General features: G+C 40.1%; 1 protein-coding gene across 3 annotated transcripts in view; it reads left to right on the plus strand.

Moving 5' to 3' along the window:
- Positions 1-17,174, plus strand: part of MON2 (MON2 homolog, regulator of endosome-to-Golgi trafficking) — an 87,802-nt gene extending 70,628 nt beyond the window's left edge. For all 3 annotated transcript variants that reach the window (XM_048065377.2, XM_048065378.2, XM_048065373.2), the window contains one exon: positions 531-17,174. In XM_048065377.2, the coding sequence (XP_047921334.1) occupies positions 531-694 (164 nt within the window). In that variant the 3' untranslated portion in view covers positions 695-17,174. The remainder of the gene's footprint in view (positions 1-530) is intronic.
- The last annotated feature ends 1,187 nt before the right edge of the window (positions 17,175-18,361 follow it).

Genomic DNA, 18,361 nt, shown 5'->3' on the forward strand with positions numbered 1-18,361 from the left:
TTCACTTGTTGGACTAACGAAATTTACCATGGATATTCCAGTGTCTTGGTACAGTGTTTCTTCCTCTGCTTTCTATAGTTCTTATAGCCTGGATTGCTTTGAAATTAGTAGGCCTCATTGATGACATTTCCAAAAGTGAAGTGTGTCCAATTCAGCTTTCTACCAACAACTGAGAAAAGCAGGCAGAAAATGTATGTGCGTTATGGACTTAACAAAAGTAGTATCTTCAATTTGTCAGTTATTCTTCATCCAGAAAACTTAGTTAATGAATTGTGTAGAAACACAAGTGTGTGGTGCCGTTTTATGGATATCCCATTTGGCTTGCAGCTGCTGCTGCAGAAGAGTATGGCTCTCCTGCAAATCCTGCATCATGGCTGAGGACCATGTAGAGATGTCTTAGTGTCTGTATAGCACTAGGTACCTGTGTTTAGGCATCTGAGCGTGTTCTTAACTTACTTGTGTATCTACAAATGTATTGCAAGAACTTGGATGGTACGAAGTGATCTAATCTGTTCTTTTCTTCATTGCAGTTGATGCTAACACATGGGCGCAAGTTATTGCCTTGTACCCGACTTTAGTAGAATGTATCACCTGCTCCTCCTCGGAAGTGTGCTCTGCTCTGAAAGAGGCACTTGTTCCCTTTAAGGACTTCATGCATCCACCAGCATCCAAGGTACAGAACGGAGAGTCTTGACCCCATAAAACTTTTTTTTTTTTTTTAATTTTTGAAGGAAAAAAAGTATCCAAAAATGTTTGTTCCCAGGTGAAGTTTCTCTGAGGAAATCTCTTGTGGCTAGTACTTGGCAACTAATGTTGACTGCCTTTTAACTGTACTAACAAGAGCTCAGTAATTCATGAGTACAGCCTATATCTCAAAGGTTCCAGAGTGAGTAGCAGTGCAAACCTTTAATAAATTTAACTGAGTAGTTGGAATCATTTATAATCTAATGTACTTGCTACAGTATCTTGAAGTGGTGATTGAAAAGTGGGCTTATGTACAGCTTGTTGTGTATGTGTTAATGATGTAATTAAAAATATTTCAATTCAGTCAGATTTATTAGGCTGGTGTTTTGCACCCTTTTTTGAAGTACGAATTGTACTAAAATTTTATGCAAGATGGTACTGTAACATTCCATATATCTGTAACCAGCCTTTGTAAACAAAGGGAACTGATATACTTGTGTGTATAATAAATGGTACAGTTCTGTATAAAATAGTTGCATTTATTATTTAAATTCTTTTTAAAATATTGATAATGTTAAATGCTTGAAAATGTATTTATTATAAGTTGTATGCTTGCATTTTTACTTACAGTTTGCCTTCTAAATTGCCAGATATGATCATTCATATCTGATCATGTTCTTAGTTTTTGCTTAATTGAATGTATCTTCTCTGTGGCCATTGAACATCTAAATGAAGAGGTCATACGACAAAAGATTGCAGCAAGCAGTCAGTAGCCTGCTGATCTCAAACTTCAAAGTAGTTGACCTGAAATAAGTTTGAATATGCAGAAATCCACTGTAGCACTTCAACACTACCATACCTCACTTCATAAAATATTTAAGATGTTTGTTATACTCAAATCTATCCATTTTTGTAGTTGCAGCCTTGCTTTAAAAAAAAAAAATAATACTCGGGGGTCATTAGCCTTTTTTGACCTTACTTGCAGATATCATAGTCTTTGAATCATGACCCAAGAAAGGTGATTTCAAATATCTGAAGTACTTGGCTGTAATATTTTGTTCAATAATTTTAAGTGCTTTGTTTTGTAATGTCTTTTAAACCCAAATTGTTCTAACCTTTTAATTATATACTGTCTGATATAAAACCATGAGAAGTGTATTTTTGAAGTTAGTTACTCATTTAGAAGTGCAGTAAAATTTGTCATTAAATAAATGTGAATTTTCTTTTACTTTCACATAATACACAATTAAAACAAAACACTTTTAATAGTATTGTTTTTAAAGTTTGTAACATAGCATTTAAATTTTTATTTAATGAATTATCTCAATAATGTTTCACCTGTATTCACATATTTTTAAGCTGTGATGTGAAAGCACAAATGCCAAATGTTTTGAGAGAAAAAAAGAAAAGACGGGTGCCTTTCTATTGGTTTCAGAGCTTACCTTTAGGTTTTTGTTCCTTGAAGTTTTTTGTAGATATTAAAAGTGATTATCATGCATAAGAAGTGGTATTATATGTTTGCTTTACTGTTTGCTGACTAAAGAGATATTAATTGGTACATGTGAATAGATGGAGAATTTGTAGGAGCTTCAAGTGAGGGTGTGAGGAACTGGTCAGGGTTAGAAGTACCCCATGTGAAATGCTGTTACGCAAGCACAGCTTTGAAGAGCTTGCTCCCCTAAGACTCCAGTTTACGATCCTTTTAAAAAGGATATTAAAGAGGCTTCAAGAGCTTGCACATATGTCTTTGACAACATTGCATGGAACTTAATCTTCGAGTGTGGATAGTTTTTAAAAGAACACACATTTTACATTAAAGAAACAAGCACTTTCCAGTAATAGAATTTAAATCAAAATAGCCTATTTGGAGAAGCAGTTCCAGTATACTGCAGACCTGGGTCCCAGGTACAAATAATAACGTTGTCATGCTCTGAAATTGAAAACCTTGCAACTGCTCTACTACTTAGTGAAAGATAAGACAAGGCCTATTGGGTCCTTAAAGAAAATAAGCAAGGGGTCAGGCAGGGGAAGGGTATTAATTTGGTTTAAAATCTATCTATCTGCTAGAAATTCTGGCAAAAGGCATGCAGACCAAACTGTGGATGAGTTTGTTTCCAATTAATTTCTAATTGTTTTTTTTTCAGTGATAACAGATACATTCTGTCTTAAATGAAGCATGTCTTCACCTTTATCTATATTTTAAAAAGAGGGTACGTGGGTGTGTAAGTCCTACTCAGCTCTAAAGCGTAGAGTACTTTACCAGCCATGGATATTAATCTTCTAAAGACTGAAATAAACTACCAATCAGTTAAACTTCCTTCCTTTCCTCTTAATTACCACATGAAAAATATTTATTCTATTTGGGGCATGTTTTGGACATACAAGTTGAGGCTGACCGTACTCAAACTGCTTTCTTGTATTTTGTATAAGTAGTTTGAGAACTGAAAGCAAAGATACCTGGTTTAGAAAATACGTTTTTAATTGACTAATTTTGTTTGTAAATAAGAGTTATTCTAGTTGCTTTGCCTTCTTACCCAGCACTAGAATATTTCCTCCAACTTTGAAGTATCAGATTCTTGTTTCCATTTGTACTTTTGGCTAAATATTCTTAGGGCCTCTTTGATGCAAACAGCATTTTTTGAATATTTAAATTGCATAGTTTTATATCCATTCCTAGCAAGACAAATCTTGTTAATTAATTTAATTAATGCTGCCCATCAAGTAAACCCATGTGCTCAATTCTGTAGGTTTGCCTAGGCATGTGAAATAAAGCAAACAGGCATTTTCATGATTGGGGTCTGCATTGTGTTGCTGAAATCATCTAGAAAGGGGGCTCAGCTGATTGTACAGATGTATGTCAGCTGGAAACTAGGGGATAAACGTTAATTGCTGAATGTAATGACATTCTTCAGCTTTCTTCTTCCTCTCCCCAACCTTAACAAAGATTCATATTGCAAAACAAAAGAAAAAATGTGAGGGTCTTCTACGTTATTACAAGGGTCCATATCAAAATTTTGGATTATTTGGGAAAACTTGTATGTCTCGGTGCCAAGGGATTTGAGGGTATGCCTCGGTGTACGCAGGGATTTAAGATGACGTAAGTAGCTCTAAGAAAAAGGAATAGATGGCTCAAACTGGGAATTTTTAATGGAAAAAATATTCTTAGAAGTAACATATAGTAGTTAATTTGCTTATTATCAGACATGCTTATCTACCAGGGCATCCGTTTTGTTCCCTTGTACATTTGCTTGCTTCCCTACTGGCTCTTATCAATGTCTTGTTCACAACATCACAGAATGGATGAGGTGGGAAGGGACCTCTGGAGGCCATCTGGTCCAACCCACCTGCTTAAGCAGGGACACCTCGAGCAGGTTGCCCAGGACCACATCCAGACAGCTCCAAGAAGGAAGATTCCACAACCTATCTGGACAGCCTGTGCCAGTGCTCAGTTACTTGCCCAGTAAATAAGTGCTTCCTGATGTTTAGATGGAACCTCCTCTGTTCCAGTTTGTGCCCACTACCTCTTGTCCTAGCACTGGGCACCACTGAAAAGAGCCTACTTCTGTCTTTGCACTCTCCCTTCAGGTATTATTGTACATTAATAAGATTCCCCTGAGCTTTCTCTTCTCCAGGCTGAACAGTCCCAGCTCTCTCAGCCCTTCCTCATAGGAGAGGTGCTCCAGGCCTTTGATCATCTTGGTGGCCCTTTGTTGGTCTCATTCTGGGGAGCCTAGAACTGGACGCCTAACTCCAGGTGTGGCCTCACTAGTGATGAATATAGGAGAAGGATCACCTCTCTCAACCTGCTGGCAATGCAATGCCTGATGCAGCCCAGGACACCATTAGCCTCCTTAGTGGCAAGGACACACAGCTGGCTCATGTTCAACTTGGTGTCCAGCAGGACTCCAAGGTCCTTTTCTACAGAGCTGCTTTCCAGCCAAGTGGCCCCCAGCGTGTACTGGTGCCTGAGGTTGTTCTTCCCCAGGTGCAGGACTCGGCACTTCTCCTTGCTGAACTTCGAGGTTCCTATCAGCCTATTTCTCCAGCCTGTCCAGGTGCCTCTGGATGGCAGCACAGCCCTCTGGTGTATCTGCCACTGTTCCCGGTACGTTACAAGACATTAAGCCACGTGAAATACATGGTCACTATTAATTACACCTGCAAGTCGGAGCGTCTGAGATACTTCAACAGTTTATCATTATATTCTTTTTTTTCTTTTCCCACCAACACCTAGGTTGTTCCTTCTTGCCAAATGGCAAACCTTCATGTAGCTGGCCTTGAACTTTTCAGGCAAGACACTTTTAGTGAGATCGATAACTTTTTTTTCCCTCAGTATATCTCTGCCCATGGCAAACACAAGTCCTAGTCAGCAATGTAGTTTACAGAAAATTGTTTAGATGTTCAGGATACTGCTGTTGTTGGAAAGGAAAAAACAAAGCAAAACAACAAAAAAAACATGTTTTCTCCTTATCTGTTCCTGTACAGCTCATTTCTGTGTCTTTTACTGTTTGTTCACATTGAATTTGCAGCTTGCTATTTATTTCCTGTTGTGGGCAGTCATCTTCTGCAACCTTCAGTTTGAATCCTCATAAGATGAGGCTCTCCAAGTGAAAGAAGGAAGTGCTGCACACAGTTGCACTGTGAGCGGTGCACATTTTGACTGTAGATACTGCTATGGTGCCTATAAGGATGTTTAGATTGGAGTATTTCAGTTTCCGAAGTGTCAGAAAGGTATAAATGAGGCAGCTATGGTACAGGTTTTGTGGATCCGAATTGGGATGCAAACTAATGGCAGATGTAGGTTACATCCGTACAAATACAGTTCCATCAACAAAATATTAATTGACAGAATATTTGTATTCTCTGAGAAAAGCAAAATTATAGAAAGTAATTAGTTGAATTTCTGCACTGGTTAAAAAATTTGCCTCTTAAAACATAGGTTGGTGATAACTTCCAGTAATATTTTGTGCTTTAAAAATGTGATAAATTAATGCATTTTACGGTGTCTTCAGAAGCAGTAAGTTGGTTTAATTCATGTTTCATTGTATTCAGTGGAGATTCTACTGTGTAACTTCACAAGGGGAAAAAAGATGATCAACACTGACTGTGTCAAAAGATCATAGTCTGCCACATCTAATTCTTTGGAATTTCCTCAATTGTGTAGCCTCAGACTCCAGTAACTTGGAGTATATCCATAATTCTTGGAAATTAATTTCAGATTACGTGATGACAACACTAGGACACTGCAGCTGTGTCCTTACATATAGCAGCGAGTTCTGCTGCCATGCTCTTTTATTTTCCTGTTTGGATGTGGTTTTGTTTCTTTACTTCACAGTAATGTGAGAAAAAAATTGGAATCATTTAAAATTGGAGTTGAGATAAAAGCATCCTTCTGTTGTACCTTTGCATGTAACTCTACTCATAATTTTTTTCTCTCTGTGTTTTTGACGTTTTCTCCACTTGCTCTGACAAAGGGGAGTAGATTTATATTTATAGTTTGCTATATGTGCCCTGGTATTCAGATAAATTGAATTGAGACCTTGCTTAGTGTAACAAAGTGTGAACTAGCAACTCTCCTCAGGGTTCATCTATTTGTTCTCTTCTTCAGCCTAAAGCAATTGTAACAGGCACTGTAGAGTAGTGTTTAGCCTTATTTTTAACATTATCTGTCTAAACACAGCTATAAGGGAAGATTACAGAAATTCTAATTTTTTTTTTTCTTGCAAATAGTACTCTGGAATTGTACTGTATGTGATTATTGCAGTATATAGGAGTAAATGAAGTAAACATGTTAATGTCTAACATTTTGAAGTAATCTTTACAGTCACGTGGAATAACAAGTAAATTCTTTGTAATTCCTATTTCATTTAGAATTTGGGTCACACAAGTGATGAGGTTCACACAAGCAGCTAAGGCTCTTGTAGCAGTTATTTAGCCTGTGCGACTGGATAGCTAGTGGGAGACAAAATATGTATTGGGGAAGCAGAGTGATTTGTTACTTTCCATTGCTTGACACCTATGTCAGCAATGCAGAAAAAAAAATTAAAAAAAAAAAAAAACATACTGAAGTATGAATTTCACCTGTTTGTATGTGTTGAAAAGGATATGTATTATTCCACTGGATTTTGAGACTACTTTCAATTGTTCCAAATCTGGCAGTATAAAAGCTTGTTTCTTTCAGTTTTGTTCATTTTACTCATTCAGATCAGAAGGACTGCATGAGCTGTGCATATAAGCAGGAATTCATTCCAGCCAAATAGTTGCTCTTTTCTCCTTAAGTTTTTTAAAGCTAGAGTTCCACGTTGCATTATTTTTTTGTTTGTTTGTTTAGAGAAAAAGTATCCAATTCCTGCTGTATCACAAATGCAAGCTATTGCAAGCTTTTACCACTAAGAAGCATTTTATTTCCTGTCTTCCCAAACTAGTTACCAACTGTCTTAAGAATGGGATCTGTTCATGGACATTTGTTTGATCTCTTTAAATGACTTAACAGTAAGTTGATAACTTTTACTGCATTATCACTTACTATTTTGCCATCTGATCGGTTACTTTAAGACACCATGTATTGAAGAACGATCAGGTATACCAGTATTCTTTCTTTACCCCTGCATTTTCTGCCCTTATTTTTCTGACAATACTTTTCTGGTGTGCACTTTCCTTCAGTTGTAAGTTGTGGAAGCAGGGACACCTATTTGTCTACACAGTATTTTTCATATCAGGGCAAGTGCAATAAAAATGACTGTAATAGTTCATGTAAAACATAGGTTTCATTTGGGGAGTAAATACTCTTTATGTTTCACAAGTATGTTTGTTATAAATGTGTGTTTTGCCATATTAATACAAGCATATTAGAGTTGTGGTGTTTCCTTCTTGAATGCTGGAATATGTATCAGACAAGGCTACTCGTTTCTTGTGATGAAATACATTAGAACTCAGCATTTCTTTGCTTCTTACAGCCTTTAGGTTTTATTCAGTGGAAAATAGAGAGATAATGATATAGGCAGGATGTCCAAAAAATTCTCTTTAGATTTTGAATTACACAGAAGTCTTTCACCAAAAAAAGGTGAAATTGCATGAAAATTAGTATTACAAGTAGGCTAGAAAACAGGATTATAACTCAACTTCTCAACTGGGAAAATTGTCACCCAAACAACAGGATGTAGTTCATCCAGATGACTGTAAGATGCTGCACTCAAGTAGCAGAGAGTTCTTTCCATTTAATTTTGCCATCTTTATTGAATAGGAGGCTGAATTTCAAAATAGTTTTGATGGTTTTCCTTAGGAAATTGCTCCAGTATAAAAATGCTTATCTGTGCATACAGCTGTCATTAACACTATCAAAACTAGCTCTGAAAACATGTTTTGCAGCAATGTCTGTTAATAGAAGTATAAGTCAAGTCTAAACATCTTTTTAAACAATTAAAAGTTAACATTTTATATAAGCTTTCTCAGCTGATAAATTTCTGTGCATAATCCATAATTTAATATTATAATTTTTAATCTATACAATTATGGTGTAATTGTATTTAAACTATATAGTCAAAACTTCATTTAGAAAAATGTGCAGTTTTCTATTTTCTGTCAAATAAATACTACTCACCTCCTACTCACTCTGTTTTAAACTATTTCAACTTAATGGTGTATGTTAAGTCTCAAAGAATTAAGATGTATCAAAGACAGGAAAGAATTATTGAAATAAAATAGTAATGAGTGCTACTACCAACAGGGTTTTACTTTGTTGCATTGTAGAGTTCATCATATAGAAGAACTACAATGCATTAGTTACCATTCACATTCATTTTTTTGTGTGTTCTGATTCAGGATGTAGTAGTTGTGTCCTATCAGTTCGACAGTAACATGCTAAGAACTGATCCTTCTATTTCTGAGTTTCTTATTTAAGCATTTATGTCTTCATTATGAAACAGATTTGATTAAAGAAAAAAAAAAGGTACAATACCTGCATGTTTTGGCCTTATCTGAGTGTATTTGCTATGCTGTCTGCAGCCAAGAAATGAGTGATCATTGCTCAAATTTCCTTTATCATCTACATTTAGGGAAATTCTCAGATAAACTCATTTTTAAACTCAGTATCATAGGCTTTTCATGTCAACACGTTTATTCCCACCAGTGGTCCAGCTGCCCACCTTATGAACTTCTTAAGGAATCTCATTTGTCAACACTGTAATCCTCTTTTCACCTGAAGCATGTTCCCAACAGAAAGGATGACTACCATCTTATTCTTTGATCAAAAATACTCCATAGTTGAAACATACTCAAAGGCCTCAGCCTGTGCCTGGAAGTTTAAGATTGTTGAGGAGGGTCGTTGTTGGGTTTATTGTTTGTTCGTTTTTCCCCCTTAGTTTTTCAGGAGGGATTGCCCATAGGTAAGTAAGAAAGGAAATCACTTGTAAGTCAGATGCCTGTTTTGCTTTCGCACACCCTGGTATTCAAGATGGAATGATAACTACTGCTCTCTGTGTACAGAATGTCTGCTTTAGACTTGCCATGAGCCAAGCGACTTGGCCATGACCAGTAATATTTCCAAAGTTCACAGCTTCAAGACTGCAGAGGCTGGTGAGGATGACAGACTGTTGGGAAGTTGAAACTTGACATTGCCTTGTCTGCTGTTCTTAATGTTAACTATTTCTTACTTGGAACTATTAAAGTTGTCAGAAAATTGCTTATTTTTCTGGCTTTCTTACCAGAGGACTCCCACTTCTTTCCCCCATCACATCACAGACTGATGCCTGGTCATATCAGGGAAGGGACTCAGAGGCCCCACAAAAAATGGCAGCCAAAACTGGATTGCTACCAACAAAGGGCCTTTAAAAAGCACAGAGAGAAGTCTGGTTTTGATCAATGTCTTTCATGAGGAAGCACGGAAGGGGACTAGGAGTATTATGTACGTAGTACTACTCACATGCGCATGTACAAAGAACTGGTTTCTGGAGTACATCAGAACTATTACTTAGAGTTATACTTACTGAATATCTGTTCATGCCTCTGGGCTTGGCATTGTAGCATAATATGGCACTGCCTTACCACTAAAATGAGCCCTAGAGTCTGCAGACAGTACTTCCTAGAACAAATGAGGAAAGATAAATGTTTATTTTAGAAAAGACTGATTTAAATTAAATATTTTCCCTTAATATATGACATCCCCTGTTAAAGCTGTGTGCACTATAATCTCTTAAAATTTTAAGCAGTTACATGTTGCCAAAGCCTTAAAGAGAACGCAGTGAATTGATGAATCTAGTATGCAGCCCTGCCTCTTTAGAGAGTAAGAAGCAAGTTTTTAGAGCTAAACCATGGTATGTTTGCAGTAGCTTCTTCTTTCAGTTCAATTTCACTTTATCCAGCTCAATTCAAACAACCAGTTTGGAGAAAGATTAGGAGTTAAAAAAGTGGAAAGCTTGCTTTTTCCTCTTCCATGCATAGGATAGATTTGTGAGGGGAAAATGTACTGTGTCTAAAAGCTGAATGCAGTGCTAGCTAGAAACAATTAGTTCTGTCTTCTTTGTAACAATGTGTGTTTCCTGAATGTATCCAAAACATTCAAAATAGACCAGTCTAAGAAATAATTATTTTGAATGCTATTCTCCCTATAATTCTACTTTGCATCCAGATAGAGCTCAATGCAAACTAATAAAATGTTAAATAATCAGGAAAGATGTATTCAGAACCATTTTCTGATAAAATAAATTGTAACCATTTAGAATCTACTAAATAAGCTATTCAGTTGTTAAATGTGTAAATGAATTTCCTAATTAGACAAAGATTGGCAATCTCAGTGCAAATACTACATTTAATTGCAAAACAACATCTAAATAATTGCTAATGAAGTAGTAAACTTTTAGGAAAGACAAATACAGATGCAAAATAAGGTAAAAAACATAGTTCCCTGCTTATTTGTCATTATTAAAAACAGGTCATTCACTATTTGTGGAAAAGTTTCAAACTCAGGAGACACTCTTACCAGAGAGGTAATCTAGAGTATTTGCTTTAAGAAATACAAGTTGGATTAATCTTCTAAAAGTTTGAGTTGCACCCCAAAATTAAGTAGCCTGGCTTTCATTTACAACTAGGGAAGACGAATAGCTAGTCCTATCAGGACATCCATTCCATCCTAAAAGAGGCCAGAGAAGTTATCATGTAGAAGTCCCAGTACATGCTATGGGAATATAGGACAACTACTTTAGGGTTAGACATCTGCTGTTTTATGGTTGTTTGTTGGTTTGTTAGTTTTTATTTTATTTTATTTTTTTCAGTTTACTTTAGGCAGCTCAAAAGAGGGAAGATGAATCTCACCAAAAAATAGTAGCCAAAGTAAATGCAGCTGACCTCCCTACTGCAACATGTCGATGGTGCTATATTTTTTTTTTATCTACCCTAAGAGCACTTTGTTTGTTTGTTTTAACACATCGTTTGCAAGGGCCTATTCCAAGGTTTGGCTCTTCCCCCCCCCCCCCCCCCCCCCCTATTTCTTGTAACCTCTCTGTGTGCCAGGGTAGGATTCTCTGTAGTCATGGCATTAGTCTAAATACTCAGATAGGAATTACAAGCTCTATAGTTACTATTAGTGTAGAAAATGTGGCCCTTTCTCAACCTTAAACTCTCCTTGCTACTGATCTGCTGTGGTTTTCCGTAAGTTCCACAATTTGGATGAGTAAATGACAGTATTAAGTTGTTGTCACGAGCTCAGTAAACTGAACTGAACATTTCAAGTCCTGCTACATTTTTGCACACTCCTTACCAGAGATTTTATTTCTTTTAATACATTTAACTGCTGCTTTCAACCGAGTTTCAGGTCAACAAGGTTACAGTTACTTCTGATACATATAACTTGGTGCCTGAATGCTTATTTTTGGCATCTGAATTTCTCACCTCTAAGGGAGATGAGAAAGTATTTGCTACTAAGCATGACTTCTTTGAAAGTCTTTACACATTCACATTCTCAGTAAAGAAGACTTGACTTACTAAAAGTAACTGAGGGCATCAACCCTCAAAATCTCTCAGAGCTTTGCATTACAGGGTGTGGGACATTGTGAGGGTATCACAGAGGCGCGTGGCTCCCACAAATGCCGTGGACTGGCAGCTTGCTGCTTGGTGCCCGCATCCATCTGCAGCGTTGCATGTGTTCCAGCCTTTTAGTTGCTTTCCCATTACTTTCCAGCATCTACTTTAATAACTTCTAGATTTCAGATAAATGTAAATCCCAAAAGAAAATATCAGTGTAGTTGTTCTGGTTTGACGTATTCTAAATTTGTGAATTATGCTGAGTATCTGCCATTAGCTTTTAGTTTCATTTTAATTCATTTCAGTTCGTTTAATTAATGAATGTAAAAGGTACCTTAATTCAGGAAAAGGAGTCACCAAGACATGACTTTTAGAAAAGTTGCTTAACATTATATAGTTGAAATATCCTTAGAACAGGAAGGAGAGGAAAATTGTTTGTTTGTTTGTTTGTTTTAAAGCCAAAAAATAATCTGGTCTTAACTAAAAACTAAATATTCTTACTATGTATATAGGATTTTTTCCCACTAGTAATAGCTTTTGAAATATAATCTTGGTATAAACAAATCTATCTGAATTTTTGGATAGGGGGAAAAAAAGCCATGGAACTAGCAAACTTTTGCTTTTCTCATTTTTTTTAAAATAAACATATTTTCTCAATTTTAGATCGTTTCTTTTTCAGAATTGTTTATTCATCTGTACGCAAACTTAACCGAGTAGGACCAGAGCCTGCATTTACTTGGTGCAGCCATTTCTTTGTGATACTTTGCTGCTTCTGAGCTGACCCCAAAGAGCAGAATCACTGACTCTTGCTGTCCCCGTGAGAAATACCATCACATGGCTTTACACAGGAGTCGGGAGAAAGGGGGCTGGAGGCACCAGGAGCTGTAGTGTTCTTCAACTTTGCAGTATCAGAAACCTACATACTTTATAAACATACCAGAAACTCCTGGTCCATTTTTTCTAAGCTGTCACTGGTTTAAATGACGTTTAAACAAGCAATCGATGTAACAAACCCTGTTGCCTAATATAGGTAGCAACTTTAAAACAGCCAACTACGGGATCATAATGAAGTATTTTAATCTTTGGCTCTCCAGTTTCTTTAAGGGGGCAGTGTTTTGGCTGCTTTCTGGTGTGATTTTCTCAACTACAAATTTGCTGCGAGTTGTCAGCGAAGGCATGGATTTTATTCTCGGACCCATTTGTAGGTCGTTTTGCGCTGGAAACTCGGAGGCTATTGTGTTTCGTTTGGTGGTGGCTGGAGGCTGGGTTATATTTCCACATTCTGCATCGCTGATGCTAGCACCATCTTCCCAAAGCGAACTGCGTCTGTGGGTTTGACTCTGGCAGCCTCCTTCCTCTCGTGTATCGGTACTTATTCTTCTGCTGCCCCCGCCACCCTGAAGGCTGGCAGCCTGGGGACCGGCACGGGCCGAGGTGCCGCCCGGGGGCTCGCTGCTTCTCCTCGCAGACGGCCCCGGGAGGCCGCCCCGGGTGGGGGTGCGGGGTGCCGGGTGCCGCCTCCCGCCCCGCCCGCGGCTTTTCCCGCCTCTCGCGGGGAGCCCCGGATCGAGAGCGGGAGCCTCTCCCTGCCGCCACCCCCCGCACGCCAGCGTAACGCCCTCCTGCGCAGCCCGGCGGGAAGCGAGGGGCAGAGCTGCGGCGGCGCGGCGCAGCGCCCTTCTGTGAATAGCGCCCCCCCCCCCCCTTCCGCCGGCCCGCGCCATCTTGACTACCCGCCGGGGGCAGCGCGTCCCCCCCTCCCTCTTCAAGATGGCGCCGGCCGGGTGAGTGACACGTCCAGTCACGTGGGCGGCGGATGAGCCCCTCTCTCCCCCCGCCCCGAGCCATCTCCATGGCTCGGCCGGACACAGGCGGCGGCGGCGGCGGGGGACGGGGACGGAGCCGCGGCGGGAGCGGGGCCCCCCCGCTTCGTCTGCGGCCTCGGCAAGGCGAGCGGCTCCCCCCTGCCCGGGCTGCGCCACGGCGGCTCGGCGCCCTCCTCCCCAGCGAGGGGGGGAGCCCCGGGGAGGGGACGGGGGGCTCGGGGCGGCGGTGAGGGCAGCGGGCAGGGCAGGGGGGGCTGCCGGGGCTGCCCCGGTCCCGGGCGAGGCGGACGAGGAGGGCTGCGGGGGGCTGCGGGGGCTCGGGGTGGTGGCTGCCTGCCTGCCTGCCTGCCTGCCTGGCGTGTGTCTCTCTTCACCCCCTTCCCCCGTTTCTCTCTCCCCTTTCCTCCCTCCTTCCTTTCCCTTCCCTTCCCTTCCCCTCCCCTCCCTTCCCCATCTGTTATAGGCTGGCGGAGCCGTGGCTGTTTGAAACTAAACGCGATCTTTACTGTACCAGCTGGGGTCTGTAATGTATCTGATAAACGGAGCGCTCGCCGCCTCGGCTGCAGGTCATGCAAGGAAAAGGGCAAAGCTGGGGAGGGAGCTGGGCGGGGTTTCCCTTTGCTTTCCACAGTCAGGCGAGAGGAGTCTGGTTGATGTCTGCAGCAGATAAAGGAGACAAGAGGATCATCAAAAGACCCCAGAGCCCTTTTATCTCTCTGCTGTTTCTTCCCTCTAATTCCATTTGCCGTAGACGCGTTGTCTGTCTGCTCCTTTTCCCCCTTTCAGGAGGGGCCGGGCGCACCAGGGCCCTGGCTGAGGTAGTAGTTTGTGCTGTTGGTCGGGTTGTGACATTGCCCGCTGTGGAGATAACTGCGCAAGCTACTGCCTTGCTAGTGCTGGTGATGATCAGCTGCAGATGAAGACAATGGCAATGGGAATCCCCTTTGTTTTCCCGGGATTGCATGCTGCTGAGGTGGCAACAATTCCTTCTCCTCCTACTCCTGCAGGAGCCTAGCCTTGGCCATGAGACGCGTGGGGTTTGACCCTGTCAGTAGGATATTGTTTCTTTCGCAGGCTGGATGAAAAACCATTAGTTTCACACTGTTCGGAGGGCGCTTGAATTTGGGCTGAAGAGCGGGTGTCTGCGTTTTTTTTTCTAATGCTTATTATTCACATGGCACCACTGAAAGGTGGATTTTCTATTTCGTGAAGACAAGAGATCAATGACTAACTTGTATTTTCTGTGTTCTGATTGTGCAAAACTTGTATGTGTGATCTTAAATGCTCTTATTTGAATAGTAAAAATTCTGAGTGTCTAGCAAAGGTGAAAATATGTAAATTAGCACTTTACATTGAAAAGATAGTTGTTCTACAGTTGTTAGTGTTGACTAATTGTACAGCTTGGAGCTAACAATTTTTATAGGTGAACTTCTGAGATGCTTTTCTTTTCTGTATTGTGATTTACTTATTGTGAAAAGCAAGCCCATGAACCTGCTACTGTGAATTAATTAAAATTGCTGGTATGTTTATAGTAATGGCTAAAGGTATCGTTTTGATTGAACCTTAGTGTGCTGACCACTTATTACAATGGCTTAAACTTGAAATGCATTAAAACATTTACAGTAAATGTGCATAACTGTCTCTTATGTTTTTAAAAATGAGTTAACGTTTCAGTAATTAAAAGATCTGAGTGCAATTAGGTGATGGTTAATCCTTTGAGTGCATAGTGAAAGTTTATAGCTAAACACTTTAAGATAAGTTGGTGCCTTAGTACTGCTTCTAATTCACAGATCTAATGTATTTATAATGTTGGGAAGAGTTAGGTAAACTTACAGATATTTCAGTTTCTTTGCCTCATTTTTGAAGTTTTAGAACTCTTTATGGGTTTAGACCATATACAAAGGTTGCTCTTCCACCTCTGCTGAATGTGAAGTGCCCTGCAGAATGTAGGGAATGTTGTTTTTGCTGACAAATTTTATTTGATAATACTTTATTTGTATGCTGTGCAATATGTTATCTGGTAATTCAAGCTCTGCTATAACTTAAACTTTTTAAAAGCTGCATGTCCTTATGCTCATTAATAACATGCTGAGCATTCTTGCTTGTAGATTCTCTTGGGGGGGTGGGAGGAGGGAAAAAGCTATCATGATTGTTTGCTGACCATCCACAAACTCAAACATACCCTGGCTTTTTTTCCAACTGTGACTGAAAAGGGCATTAGGATACAATAGGTGCCTGCTGTTCATACCCAAAGAAACATTTCCCAAACAGAGCCCCTTGAGGTTTGCTCTGGAAGTTACGGTGGTATTTTCACCATCTACCTTTAGGCATCTATTTTAACTGGCTAATCCACCAGTCCCTCTCTCCTCAGCGGAGGAGGCAGAGCTAGATCCTTGATGCAAATGATGCTTTCAAGTGCCCTAACATAATTTTATCTGAATTGTCCTTTCAAAGGAGCTTGTCTCTGAAGGTTGATTGCAAGGGAGGTGAAGGAGCTTTTCAGCTAAGCGAAGTGCCTGTAGGTGGGTGGTGTGAAATTGTCCTCTATCTTGCCTTCCCTTCCTATGCTCAGGGAACTTGGGTAAAACTAGGACTTGGCTTCCTTTGTCACTGTTTTTTTTTTTTTTCTGGGGTGGATAGAATCAATGGGAGATGTTCCATATACTACCATTGAAGACTTTTTCACCTCCTGTGTAGAATATTTCCCTTAAACTTTGTTTGCTGCCTGAGCAATCAATTCTTCATGCTCTGGATGGTGACTTGAAAGTTCAGGAGAATGTCAAGAGCCTATACTAAAATAAGATAGAACTACTAAAATAACGCAGGTCAGAGGAACTACTGCTGAGGTGTTGTGTAATGCATGCGGTGGTTTGTCCTTATGGCCATGTAGGTCTTGGTTACGTATGGCTTGGTGGGCTTTAGCAACATACATCAGCTTCCTCAGGGAGTTGCATTCAAGAGGTTTAGCTTTGCTTTAGGGATATCCTTACATTTCTTAATTCAGAAGACTTCTCAGTCTTGCATTCAAAGTACAGAAATGAGAGTCCAGGCAAGTTCATTCTTAGCTTTGTCACAGTCTCAGTATTTATTGCTTAACTGTCCAACTTACACAGCTTATTTATATGAATAATGCTGCGACATCATGCTTCAAGGCAAAAACGATTAATTCTTCAGTGGAACAGCCTCATCTCAGTGATGTTGCAAAATTGAAGCTGTTCTTTCTGAAAATGCTGTGGAAAAACCTAAAATGGAAAGAGTAGCTCATGTCTTGCAAATTCAGTGATCCTTTATTGTGATTTGATGAATTAGTTTGGAAAGAAAAATTGCATCATGCCAATTAAAAAGCTGTACTGCTGGCACATTATTGTCTATGGCATTGTCTCTTGCTGATTTTTTTTTCTCCCCCTTTTATTCTTCAGAGGTTTCACTCAGTCAAACTTCTTGTGTGAATTTGTTATAGAAACATTAAAATAGGCACATGGCTGAGTTGATGGAATTTCTGTGCAAAGTTATTTAGTTTATAGTATCCCTATTGTGTATTGTTTGCTGTGCTGGATGAGAAAGTACTGCAAGAAATGTTCCTCTGTAGCTTTTCTGAGCACTTCTTTTGACTCATGGAATAATAAAAATGCATTGAGATTCACAGCATAGTCGATTAAGCTTTAGATGCTCTTATTCCCTGGTTTGATGTCTTTTTGCGCTATTGTCTTACCTATTTTGTGAAGAACAGTCACCAGCTGCTCACCCCTCCAGCTACTGTCTGTCAATGCTGCTTCTAAAGATACTGGCACATATCAACCTAAAATCTTAGATTCCAAATAGTCGCTTCCCTGCAGGGTGCGGTTGCCCTCTCTCTCACCAAGGAGAGTGCTGTGTTCCCATGCTAGCAAAACTGGGATTTGAGAACTTGCCTTCAGCGGGGGCTGCTGCGGTCCTTCTGCTTTAACAGACCCTGGGCACAATGGGCGAGACCTCCCGCTCGCCTGGGGAGCCGCTTAAGACAGCAAGAGGAAATGCAAGTTTCGGGAGAGTTGCATCTATTAGCACATGAGCACTTAAAGTGTAAGTTACAGGTCCAATTTGTCCCTGGATGCTTTCAGTTCTCTGTCAGAATGAGTACCAAATTAGCATAAGGAAATGCTGGCACTAGTGACTATAAATACAAAGAATGCGATCTACTTTCATTTACATTGGAAATACTGTATATAATGACTGGTTATCGGATCCCTTCCTGGTCCCTCATCACCTTATTCTGTCTTTCCACCATCTCCACAGTAACTTTCGTGGCCAAGAACTGTCTTCTTTCGCTTGAAAGAAGGTTGATTTTATTTTATTTTTTAAATGATCATATTCTTTTCACTTGCATGAAAACTTTTAAGCATCTCAGCACTAAAGCGGTGTGGTGTTTCCCCTTTCACCTGAAGACAACTCAGTGTGCCTCATCCCGTTCGGAGGGTTGCTTTCCCTGTGCTTCGCTTCATCCTTTGCAAGGAGTGGGGATTTTGCCTTACACATGTCTTAAGCCTTGTCCCATGAAGGAATTAGTATGAAAATGCCAGCATTGAACGAGCTGAGGTAACGCTTGCTCTGCCTCCTGTGTGAGGGTTTGTGTGTGTCGCAGGGAGAGGGGTTGGTTTTGCTTTTGGTTCCCTTTTGAAATACCACAGGAGGAACTGTTAAGTGACCTAGCGTTACCTGCGGCACGCGTCCCTGGAAGGATACTTGACGCTAAGACTTCCGACCTGACAGGCAAGTGAAATCCTGGTATGCCACCTGCAAAGAGGAAACAGTTAAGTGTGGAAGCAAAAAAAGTATGGGAGCAGACTTCCAGCTGT

Source organism: Anser cygnoides, chromosome 1, assembly GCF_040182565.1.
Source record: "Anser cygnoides isolate HZ-2024a breed goose chromosome 1, Taihu_goose_T2T_genome, whole genome shotgun sequence".
In the NCBI taxonomy this organism is placed as follows: domain Eukaryota; kingdom Metazoa; phylum Chordata; class Aves; order Anseriformes; family Anatidae; genus Anser; species Anser cygnoides.